At 38.6% G+C, this 12659-nt stretch overlaps 1 protein-coding gene across 1 annotated transcript; it reads right to left on the bottom strand.

The window, feature by feature from the left end:
* Window positions 1–626: 626 nt before the first annotated feature.
* Window positions 627–10909, bottom strand: LOC132149773 (GTPase IMAP family member 8-like). Its single transcript, XM_059559174.1, has 5 exons — window positions 10444–10909; window positions 6911–7603; window positions 6331–6372; window positions 5554–6231; window positions 627–1887 (listed from the first exon to the last, which is right to left on the bottom strand). Coding segments are annotated over exons 1-5 (2649 nt in total). The 5' UTR covers window positions 10445–10909; the 3' UTR covers window positions 627–652.
* Window positions 10910–12659: the final 1750 nt, after the last annotated feature.

Below are 12659 nucleotides of genomic sequence, written 5' to 3'. Positions count from 1 at the left end.
TAGCCCTTAGCCCAAAAAGTGACATGACATTCAGCCAAGTATGGTGACCCATACTCAGAATTTGTGCTCTGCGTTTAACCCATCCGAAATGCACACACACACAGAGCAGTGAACACACACACACACACTGTGAACACACACCCGGAGCAGTGGGCAGCCATTTATGCTGCGGCGCCCGGGGAGCAGTTGGGGGTTCAATGCCTTGCTCAAGGGCACCTAAGTCGTGGTATTGAAGGTGGAGAGAGAACTGTACATGCACTCCCCCCACCCACAATTCCTGCCAGCCCGGGACTCGAACTCACAACCTTTCGATTGGGAGTCCGACTCTCTAACCATTAGGCCACGACTTCCCGCAAATGTTATTGACCTGTTGCCAATTAACCTAATAAGTTGTTAAATGTTCCTCCGGCTGTTTCTTTTTTAGAAACACTAACTCTTCCAGTTTTTCTTGCCCCGTCCCTGCTTTGAGATGTGTTGCAGCCATCAAATTCAAAATTGCCTTTTTCCCCTTAAAATGGTACAGTTCCTCAGTCTAAACATTTGGTATGTTTTCTATGTTCTATTGTGAATAAACTTAGGGTTTATGAGATTTGCAAATCACTGTATTCTGTTTTTATTTACAGTTTGTTTGGAATTGGGCTTGTACCTGAACTCATCCTTCAGTTAGCTGTTGAGTTTGACATTTAGAGTGTGTGCTGGTAATCCAACACACGAGGTCTTCAAAAGAACCAATAAAACTTCCAGCGGCTGCTCCGATAAACCCTCCGAACTGACTCCAGTCACGAGCTCGTTTTGCACTGCGTGGTAGTTGTTTTTCAGCTTCTTTTAAAGCTTCAGCTACTTCTCTTTCCAGTTTTATCAGATATTCACACTCTGCTTGTTCTCGTGCTTCACGTTGAATCTTCTCCTTAAGTTTTTGTTTTTCTTTCTCGTGCTTTTCTTCCAAGTATTTTATGAAGTTCTGTTGTTGTTCTCCCAAAGCCTTTTCTTTTCTTTTATTTTCTTCTTCAAATAGTTTCTGGTTCTCCTCCAGTTTTCTCTGCAGCTCTTTCTGTAGATTTTTGTCTGTTTCTTTCTTGATCTCTTCTTCTCTCTTTTTGAATTCTTCCTCACTTTTTCTTAATTCTTTCTGCATTTCTTGTCTTTCTTTTTGATTTTCTTTCTTCATTTCTTCTATTTCTGCTTCATACTTGGCTCTCAGCTCTTCTTCTTTTCTCTTGATCTCTTCTTCTCGCTCTTTCAAGATTCTCTTTTGGTCTTCTCTGATGTTCTTCTCCACCTGCTGGAACATCTCATTGGTGTAGAAACTCCCTCCATTTGCTGCCACCATACAGTCAATCTTATCCAGCAGCTCAGAAACCTGCGCCTGATCTTTAGTGTCTTTGTTATTGAACACATGGTATCTGTGACCACACTGTTTGATGAGGTACTGTAAGCTATCATCACCTTCAATAAAATCTTCAATCCTTGTTTCTCTAAGATCATCTCCTCTGGTGAAGAGCACCATGGTGTACATTCTGGATTTGTCTCCAAACATCTCCTGGATCATCTTGACTGCATCTTTCTCCTCTTGAGTGAATCGTCCCAGTTGAATCACCAGCAGAAACACATGTGGTCCAGGAGCTGCCATTGAGACGCACTTCACAATCTCTTTCCTGGTCTCAACATTATCGACTCCAGTATCAAACAGGCCTGGAGTGTCGATCACAGTTATCCGTCTTCTGATGAATTCTGAGGATTCTTTCTCACACTCTCTGGTCACGGAGCGTGAAGTCAGTTTCGATATAAAAGCTTCTCTTCTCAGTATCGTGTTTCCCGTTGCACTTTTCCCAACACCAGTCTTTCCCAGAAGTACAATCCTCACAGCAACATAATTGTGTAATAGACCTGGAAACAGAAAGAGAAGAACAATTACTGATGTGAAACACAAAAGAAAAATCAAATCACATTTACTATAGCAACCATGTTTCGATTTTTCCATTTGTTTGTTACACTTGTCAATTCTAGGACAGAAGAGAGAGGATCTGAACACAACAAATGAGTTTTGTTGAAGGAATTAACAGGAACCAGAGAGACATAAACCACCAACAAGGAAAAACCAAACATAACAGCCAGTAAACAGGGCAAACAAAAAGGTTTAAATACACTTTAATGGGGGGGTGGACCAACACCAGCAGATTACCTGCCAATGCATTTGTTTTCATCAGTGTTCACAGTGTGTGTGTGTTCAATGCTGTGTTTGCACTTTGGATGGGTTAAATGCAGAGCACGAATTCTGAGTATGGGTCACCATACTTGGCTGTATGTCACGTCACTCACTCACTCGCTCAGATGACATTGCACCCCAAATCATCACAGACTGTGGAAACTTAACACTGGACTTCAAGCAACTTGGGATATGAGCTTCTCCACCCTTTCTGCAGACTCTAGGACCTTGGTTTCAAAATGAAATACAAAACTTGCTCTCATCTGAAAAGAGGACTTTGGACGATGGCAACGGTCCAGTTATTCTTCTCCTTAGCCCAGGTGTCGGGGTTCAGCAAAAGTACAAACAAATTCTTGGATCAATTTTGATTGACAATCCTCATAAGGCTGCGGTTCTCTCGGTTGGTTGTTCATCTTTTTCTTCCAAACTTTTTCTTTCCACTCAACTTTCTGTTGACATGCTTGGATACAGCACTCTGTGAACAGCAAGGTTCTTTGGCAATGAATGGTTGTGGCTTACCCTCCTTGTGAAGGGTGTCAATGATTGTCTTCTGGACAACTGTCAGACCAGCAGTCTTCCCCGTGATTGTGTAGCCTAGTGAACCAAACTAAGAGACCATTTTGAAGGCTCAGGAAACCTTTTCAGGTATTTTGAGTTGATTAGCTGATTGGCATGTCACCATATTCTAATTTGTTGAGGTAGTCAATTGGTGGGTTTTTGTTATATCAGAGCCAAAATCATCACAATTAAAAGAACCAAAGACTTAAATTCAGTGCACACAGACTGAAGTAGTTTATTTAATACACGAGTTTCACAATTTGAGTTGAATTACTGCAATAAAACTCCTGTGCGTTCAGTCTCTCACATCATGCCATCACCACTTCAAAGCAGGTCGCTCAGTATGGTGAGTTTGTGCCTCAGACTTTGGGTCTAATGGCAGCAGCATCCCCTGTAATCCATCTGGGCTTACTTTACATGCGCCCATTTCAAAAGAGGTGAAAAAAGAGGAGAAAAGCCGAAGGATTTCACCCTGTTGTTTCCCAAATTGAACGATTTCGGTGACACAGAGGTGTATTATGACAATAGACTTTGGATGTCAACAAAATTCCCTCGGACTGGAGTTCGATTGGGGGATTTGTTTTTGCTGTGAGACTGTCATGACAGACGCATTGTTGACGGGTTGGGGAGCTGTTTGTCAATGATGCCCAGCTCACAAAGTCGGGATGGAGACAACGCGGCTGGCATATAAACAGATTGAAGTTGCTGGTGGTTTTTCTAGCTCTCCAATATTTTTTTAAATGGCTGATCGCCCATCATGTGTTAATCAGGCAAGACAAGATACAGGCCTCTTGTGCAGGCTAGCAAAGAATATTCTTCTTTGGTCTCAGAACAGATTTCTGTTTTTATTCCTAGTGGTTCATGTCCCCGGGCACTTGTACGTCGGCGTGATTTGTTCTCGAGACAGAGCCTGGAGGAAGGGGAATGGAGGTTGCAACCCCAAACGGTGAGCCGTACATAGCAGGTGTTTGAAGAAGAAGTGGACTTATTTGCGTCAAGCACAACTAGGCAATGCCCACTATGGTTCTCCCTATGCCCTCCATCGCCCCTGGGCTTGGACGTGCTAGCACACGATTGGCCCAGGACCAGCTTATATGCTTTTCCTCAAATTCTACTAATTCCAGTGGTGCTATCCAGAATACGGCTGGACAAAATCGAGCAGCTGCTGTTGGTGGCTCCGTTGTGGCCCACTCAGCCGTGGTTTGCGGAACTGGTCAATCTGCTAATGGGCTCTCCGTGGAGATTTCCCTCAGACAGGACTTACTGTCGCTAGCACGGGGAATGATTTCGCACCCAAGGCCAGACCAATGGAAGCTAGTGGGCGTGGCCTCTGAGCGGGGTGACTTAATATGTCCCGGTCTCTCAGTTGGAACTACCGAAACTATAATCAATTCTAGAGCAGCTTCTACGAGATGCTTATATGTCTTCAAATGAAAACTGTTTACTGCCTGGTGTGAAATTCGTAACATGGATCCAGTTTACTGCCCTGTGGCTTCAGTACTGGAGTTTCTTCAAGACCGTTTTTCAGATGGAGTAACACCAGCCACTCTTAAAGTGTACGTGGCAGCCATTTCAGCTAACCACGTATATATAGATGGTACTTCAGTGGGCCGTCATCCACTGATCTCTCGCTTTACGCAGAGGCCTTTCCACACTGCACAAGTTCCATTGTGGGATTTATCTATTGTATTGCAGGGTTTATCAGGACATCCGTTTGAGCCCTTGGAAACTGTAAAAAAAATCCTACTCTAAGACATTTCTTCTTTTGGCTTTATCCTCCCTCAAGACAGTTGGGGATTTACAGGCTCTTTCGGTTTCACCCTCATGCATGGACTTTCGCTTCCAGCAAGTAGTCTTGGAGGCTTTCTCCCCTGCAGAGGTGAGTCTGACCAGCTGTTCACCTGTTTTGAACATGAAAATAGAGGCCGTGGTGTCACAAAGCAATGCATGTCCCATTGGCTGGTGGAAGCTATATCTTCAGCCTATGAGACGCGCGGGCTTGCTTCGCCCTTGGGAATTAGAGCTCATTCCACGAGAGCAGTGGTTTCATCGCAAGCTTTTCTCAGTGGATCCTCAATAGATGATATTTGTGATGCGGCAGGATGGTCCTCACGAAAGCATTTTTGTAAAGTTTATAGTCTTGAAGTGAGGACGGCTCACGGCTCACGGCTCCATGGTTCTCTCCGCTTGAGCAGGAGTGATGGTATAGGGTTCACGTACGGTTACGTCACCGCAGCATTGAAGTGACCTATGAAAGGGAACATCTCGGTTACGTATGTAACCACAGTTCCCTGAATAGGGAACGAGATGCTGTGGTCCCGGCCATTCTGTTCCATAATAGTGTTTCATCAGTTCATGAAATCAGAGTGAAATAGCACGCAGCACCCAGGTATACTATGCGTATGCATGCGTAAGGCGGTGCCAAGCTCTGTTTGGCCAATGAAATTGGCGGGATGGTACAGGGCTTCAGACATTCATCATACCAAAGGTGTTCCGTTTTCAGGGAACTGTGGTCACATATGTAACCAAGATGTTTTCTGTTATTCTTCTAGTTATATTCACAGAAAACAGTTACTTGCATATTACAAAATTAGGTAGATGTATATAACATTTTAATTCAAAGGATCTTCATAAATTGAATAAAAACAAAGCAATGCACATTATGTATTCATCATTCTGTGAAAGTATATGTTTTTTTTTTGTTTTGTTTTTTTTTAGAATTTTTCAAAGTGATGTGAATTAAAACAAATTTCCCAGGAAGACCTGATAACATAATGTCAAACTCATACCTGCTGTTGATTGAGGTTTCATCATAGATCTTCTCAGTTCCTCTATTTCAGCTCTGTGTTTGTTTCTCTCCAGTTCTACTCGAGCCTGAAGGTACATGAAGGTTGTGTAACAGCTTCCTCCATTCTCTTGTACCATGTTCTTCACATCCTGCAGTAGATCTGGAATCCGTGAGCTGTTCTCCAAAACAAACTGACGACCTTTAAATGACTGAAGACACATCTGAGTAGATGAAATATTAAGTAGACTACTTTTGCTACTAAAAAGTTTGCGAAACATGTTCTTCTCTTGGATTATAAGAACCATGAGGTGGTTTTTTATCCTCGAGCTGAATATCCTCTGGATCTCTTCCATTTCTGCTTTGTCTTCATCAGTCAGTGGAGCATCAGGAACAATGAGGAGGAAAACATGAACTCCAGGATCACAGAGAGACACACAGCTGAGAGTCTGACGCATCACTTCCTCCTCTGAGAGAGGAGTCAGAGCTGGAAGCTGCACCAGATTCATCAGATGAGCATGAAGCTCCACATGTTTCCTCACACACTCTTTCTCTTTCAGGTGCAAGGGGGAAAGAAACTGCTTTTTTCCTCTTATGAGATTTGATACGGAGGCCTTCAGTCTTCCATCACTTCCACACAACACAACACACAGCTTCTGTTTCCTGCTCACATTTACACTTCCTTTAACAAAAACACCAAAAAAAAGGTTACTGCAACATTTTCAGATATGTTATATTAATGCTACAGCAGTTAAAAAACTTACTTGGTTCATAAACTTACTCTTTGATTGATCACGCTCACGTCTCTGATCTGGAGTACTAACTGTAATAAATGAGTGAAACATTAATAAAACAAATCTCAGTCTCAAACCTACGTATGATGCTGCCTACAGTTGCTATATTTAACCTTAATTCACTGTGCATGTATTTATGAAACATTGCATACGATTCAGTATGCAATGATGCATCCTAATTGAAACCATTGTCCATTACAGCATCTCATATGAGCGTCTTTGATCACATTTAAATTACTGAGAAAGATATATTTATATGAACTGCTTCTCTATTAAACAATCTGACCCTGATAAAGAAACCTGGTGTTTCTGAATCCACTGGAGAGTTTTGAGTAGCTCTGATCTATCATGCACAAATAAATCAATCAAATGGCTATACATAAAATGACTTGTCCTGAATTATACAGCTATATACTGTAGTCTAAGCATAAATCTCAATACTACTAACAATATTATGACAGAATCACTGTTTTTGGCAACCCACCCAAAACAGTTGAATGTTATATAAGTTTCTAGTATTCAGCAACATGGTGCTGAATATGTAATTACAAAAGTAGGAATACTTACAAAATGATAATTTTGGTATATTATGAAGATAACCTTCGGCTTCCTTTTTCTGTATATGAGTGTCTTGGATTTTTCCATTATCGTCTTCATCTGAATCTTCCTCTTCGGTTTGGAGTGAAACAAAAGATCTGCTGTGATCTTCATCGACTGATGATCCTTCTGCATCATGATACAGATACTCTTCACTGTTCTCTCCGAGGATCTTCTCTAATCGCTGCAGTATTATAGAGCTCCATTCCTCGTTTTTATGATCTAGCTGCAGATGTCCTCCTCCACATTCAGCAGTTAATCTTTGAATGAATTCATTAGCTTTCGTCTCTTCATCAGTCGTGATCACGATAGAGCGTTTAATAGCCTCTTCACTGAATCTGTCCAGCATATATTTCACTCTTGTCAGGTCCTCTTCGGTGAAGTCTTTATGCTGCAGTATGATTATGAACCCATGAGGTTCTGGATCAGACAGAAACACACACTCTCTCACTGTCTGTGTGATCTGATGATCTGAGATGTTCGTCTGGAGCAGCTGAGGACTGTTGATGATCATCAGGTGTCTGTCCTTCAGTCTTCCTCCGACTCTCTCTACAGCATCTGGAGCAGCTTCACTGTCAAACGCTGCTCGACCTAAGATGAAGTTTCCTACTCGACTGTTTTCTGACATGCTCGATCCCAGAAGAACAATCCTCAGATCACTCACTGAAACACACAAAACATGCGAGAGAAGGAATCCACAAATAGGCCTATCCTACTGGTGGACTATGTTTATATATATGGGTGATTCTTAGACTATGGGCACTTTTATATTAAAAATAGTGCTGTCAACGTTAATGCGTTAATGCATGCGATTAATTTTTGTTTGGTTTAACGTGTAAAAATATTTAACGCAATTAACGCAGCATCGGTATTTTCTGCCATCCGTTGGCTAGCTTTACATTATATGATCACTTTCTTATTCATTTAAATGCTTTTAAACATTTCAAGTGTGGCAAGACAAAAGAGAATGCACTGTCTGTGAATGCCCTTATGTGACACATACACACACACACACACACAAACACACATACACACGTACACACACACACACACACACACACAATGCATAGACAGGGCGCCAGAATCCAGTTCTCTTAAGCGCTTGAACTAACAATAAAAATCCCAAAGTGCCAGCTTTGTCGATTATCCTCATAAGAGCAATCTTAAATTATTTATATAAAGTCTAAAATGAACAAAAAGAGTTGTGAGAGATTGAGGCGAGATCCATAGACAGTATATAAACAGTGAGATCCGCGTGGCTTTCTGCTCTTAAAGGGACAGCAGCCAATAAAGCTTCCTGTCAAAATGACTCGCTGCTCTTGACTAAATAACTTTTGTAGCTTTAATAAGGATTAACTATTTAATTTATAGTTTATGCAGTGCAGACTGCATATAACTTTGATAACTTTATTAAATTTCTGTATATTTCCTAACTGTTAAGACAGGAAGGGCAGGAGTAAACATGACATGTATTATGGGTTTATGTTAGCATTGTTTTAAGTTTACTTAAATTAAAAACTGTTATATTTTTGAAGCCTAATAATAAATGTAAAAAAAAATAAAAAATCAGTAGCTGTATTAATATCAGTAATACTGGCCTTCATTCATAAAAAGATGCCATTTAAACAATTATTTAAAATATACTGTCTTTATGTTGTTTCTACATTAATTTGATTAACTGTGAAATTATTACATTAAAAAATATTAAAAACGTACAAAAACATTTCTTTTTTTATTGCGATTAATCACAGAAAAAATGTGTGATTAATCTAGTTAAAGTTTTTAATCGATTGACAGCACTAGTTAAAAATACATATAATTTCAGACAAATTCCTCTTTCTTTGTCAAACTAACAATAAAACCACCTTATAAACTTTTTACCTCCTTATAGGAGTCAAAATCACTGTTTTCTCCTTGTACACACCCAGACTTTTAAACTTCAATAATGAAAATACAGTTTAAAAATATGACTTATCTGGTAAATATTAATGTACCTGAATTAAGCACTAAAATAATCTAAATAAATAACAGTATTTAATTTGAGACCACTATTAATATTACTTTTTATACAGAATATGGCTGTCACATAAAATTGGTGTCATTTCTGCCACAACACTGTAATGTCCCTTTAAAAAGTTTGTGTGAAAGATTGTTTAGATGGTTTCTATAGAAATGTTCAGTGACATCACTGCATATGTTGGAAATGGAGGGAATTTAAATCTTAATTAACAACAAACGAAAAAATATCTATGTAAACATTGCTTGATCAGTTAATATATTTATTGTACATCATTTTTAAACATGCTGTACCTTCAAGGGTGTTTTTTTAAAGCTAAGCATTTTTAAGTTAAATAAGACTATTTTGCATACATGAAATGCTAAGTATAAATTCAAAGCTATTCAGTGAAGCTATCTTCCATTTTTTCACAAAATAAACTATAGATATGTCATTTCCACCACACAGCTCTCTGTGCTGGAAATGACATTTATGATTACAAAGTGCAACTGATATGGATTGCAATAGTAGATATATAATTATAATTTTAATATATAGTACTTTTTTATATTTATATATGATATTTTTATTTCTAAATTATATACAATTTATATTAATTGATTTCATTTTTATCTATTTTCAAGATGCCACCTAAAACAACAAAATAAAAGCTGACCCCATGAAATATGAAGAGAGACTTAAAAGAGACGGAGAGAAATTAAAGAAAAAGTATTAGTTAAAGCGATTGCAGATCTGGCAAATGCTCTCGCTCTCAACACACACACACACACACACAGACACACACACAGACACACACACACACACACACACAGACACACACACACACACAGACACACACACACACACACACACACACAGACACACACACACACACACACACACACACACACACACACACACACACACACACACACACAGAAACACACACACACACGTGCAAACATACAGACACTCACACATTCAAGGTGATCAAAATGTTCCACATCTCTGTTTATATGATTCAGTTTCAGGTGTTCTTTACAGTTACTCTTTACAGAAGATAATTGTTCATTTAAGAGACCAATGAGAACATTTCAGTATCAAACTCTCACAATTATATAGCCTCATAATTATCTCACAATGATGACATTTTGATGCATCATTTATTACTTATATTTTTGCCTTGCCATTAGTTGTGTGAGTTATTTACAACATGCACTGTAACGTTTCATCTGTGAGACAATCTGTTTCTCTACATTCATGTTAATTCATTGTCATTTCCACAACACCTTGTCATTTCCATCACACAAAGTTCTCATCACACATTAAAAATGTATCCACAATTTATGAGATCATGCTCTACTTAATATAAAAATTCAAGTTATTTATTTTCTAGGCTAAAAGTGCCCCCAGTTGAAGAAACGCCAATATATATTTGTGTGCGTGTGTGTGTGTATGCTTTTAATTAATAATTAATCTCCACAAATATAAATATATAAAGACTTACTGTTAGGAGGAAGCGCAAAGCTGGATCTGCTGCGAGCAAGATCATGTGCAGCAATCACTGAAACAAAAGTCTGACGTTACAATCTCCACAATAACACACTGAAAATAACTTTGAACGATTTCTACAAGCAGCAATACTGTCATGAGCGCGAGTTTGTACAAGTGATCACAATAGAATTAAAGTTTTCAGTGTTGTGCCACTATGACAACAACATAAAAACAGCATGCCTAAAAATAGAATTAGTCAATGTTGTTGTTATTCCATACACGGATTTCTGTCGCTGTAGGAAGAGTTTGTTTAGAATCTGACCAAATTAAACTAACACAGCTCGACGGAAAAACAAGGTTTAGTTGATTAAGAGAGATCATCTATTCTCAGTAAGGGTTAATTCTGTTGGTTAACTGAAGCAGCATGTTAGTGCAGGTCTCTGGTTAGTTAAATCCAGATCTTACACGCGCTGAGTGCCATTATATCAGCAACTCCGTTAGTTTCTGAAGCGAGAGTCAGTCACGTGACGATCAAAGGCTCTCACCGACGCCCTCCTGCGGAGAGAGACTTCATCACGCGCACCGCTTCATGTTCTCTGAATAAACACAGAGCATCAGTTAAAAGACAACTAACGATTCGGATTTGGGTTCTCTCTTAAGAAATCAAGGTATTTCATTTGAAATGATTCACCAATGGTCATCACTCCATTAATCATGAGTTATATTCAGAGGTTTAAAAAGTAAGCTTCTCAAAAAAGTTACTTAAGTGAAAGTACAGATACTCAGTGGGATAATCAATTAAAAGTAATATAAAAAATATTATATATATATAATAAAAGCCTACAGCTTTTCTTCCGAAATTAAATCAAGTAAAAGTAATAGTCATTTTTAGTTGTACTTGTAATAAAGTACAAATCCCCCCAAATAATCCTCAAGTAAAGTAATAAAGTAAAATGACTCAAGTATTTTACACCTCTGATTATATTAAATCATTTAACATGAATATATACAGTGAAAACCGAGCAGAGTGAATTATATTTAAATACTATATCATTTTGTTTTCTTTTGCATTCAAATTCACCTAGAATCAATGTTTGTCCACAAGTTTTATGATTTTACAGGTAAAGATAAAAGTGCCAAGGTGAATCTTGTCTGTGATATAACTTTAATCGTAGGAAAGTCTCTTCATTATGTTGAGAATTTCTTAGATATGACTGATCATCATAGAAACCTAAAATAAAATACACTCAAACTAAAGAGGATTTCTCAGTTATCCGAGGAAGCTTCAGACAGCTGCTTTCAAACATCTGTGAGGTTTAATCTGTCATCTCCCTCATCTTTACATGATGTATATTCAGACCAACTAAGAACAAAAAAATGAAACATTCAAGAAAAATCTGCAGCCATTCACAGACGTTTAAGGCATTTCAGTCATTAACTGGTTCCTCATGTACGTTATTATGCAGCAGTTTATAATCTAGATACTTCATGTAAATAAATCTTCACATGACCCTGAAATACACATGTAGAAAGTATGTGTGTGTGTGTGTGTATATGGTTCGACATCATGATTCATAATCATCCTTCTGTCTGTCTCGCTGTCTGCTGAAGCTAATAAACCCTCATTAGTGAGTGATCTGAGATGCCCTACACAGGCAGCAGCTTCACGTGACAGACATGCAGTGCTCCAGTTTGAATTAAACCAGGGATTCTCAAACTGCACTTTTAAATAAATAAATATATTTAATTCGGAAGATTATTTTACTCCAATGTTTACTCTTTCATTAGATTTGAAATGTGCAGAAAAGCAGCAAACATCATTCTGTTTGCCTTTAAAGTTTAGTGAGTTTGACTCAAACACTGGTTCAGTGCTCAGTTGAGCATCACATCGTTAATGAAGCTAGACTGGGGTGCGTTTGCCAAAACCATAGTCACTAACTAAGTTAGCAACTTTGTTGGTTGCAATGCAATTTCCCATTGCCAACCAACTAAGTTCCTAACAGGTTAGCAACTATGGTTTTGGGAAATGCACACCTGAGAGGGTCAAGAGGATACGGTGTATAAATATACATTTATTTACTGGTTATTGGGTTGAACTTGGTTGCAATATTAAAAAAAAAAAAAAAAAAAAAAGGTTCTGCAATACCAAGCTTCTACATGTTATTCTTGTACTTTTACGCTGGGAGCCTGATAGCATCAAAATTTATCTGATCTATTATTGATACTGAT

The sequence above is a fragment of the Carassius carassius genome, chromosome 9 (assembly GCF_963082965.1).
Source record: "Carassius carassius chromosome 9, fCarCar2.1, whole genome shotgun sequence".
NCBI classification, from domain to species: domain Eukaryota; kingdom Metazoa; phylum Chordata; class Actinopteri; order Cypriniformes; family Cyprinidae; genus Carassius; species Carassius carassius.
This window is presented reverse-complemented; position numbering and strand designations above follow the sequence as displayed.

What these genes read in the sequence shown, in the direction of transcription:
- LOC132149773 (XM_059559174.1), bottom strand. An exon ending in TGAGCGTGATCAATCAAAGA is followed by an intron (nt 6,232 to 6,330) that starts GTAAGTTTATGA and finishes TTTTTGTTAAAG; the next exon opens with GAAGTGTAAATGTGAGCAGG. An exon ending in GAAACCTCAATCAACAGCAG is followed by an intron (nt 1,888 to 5,553) that starts GTATGAGTTTGA and finishes TTCTGTTTCCAG; the next exon opens with GTCTATTACACAATTATGTT.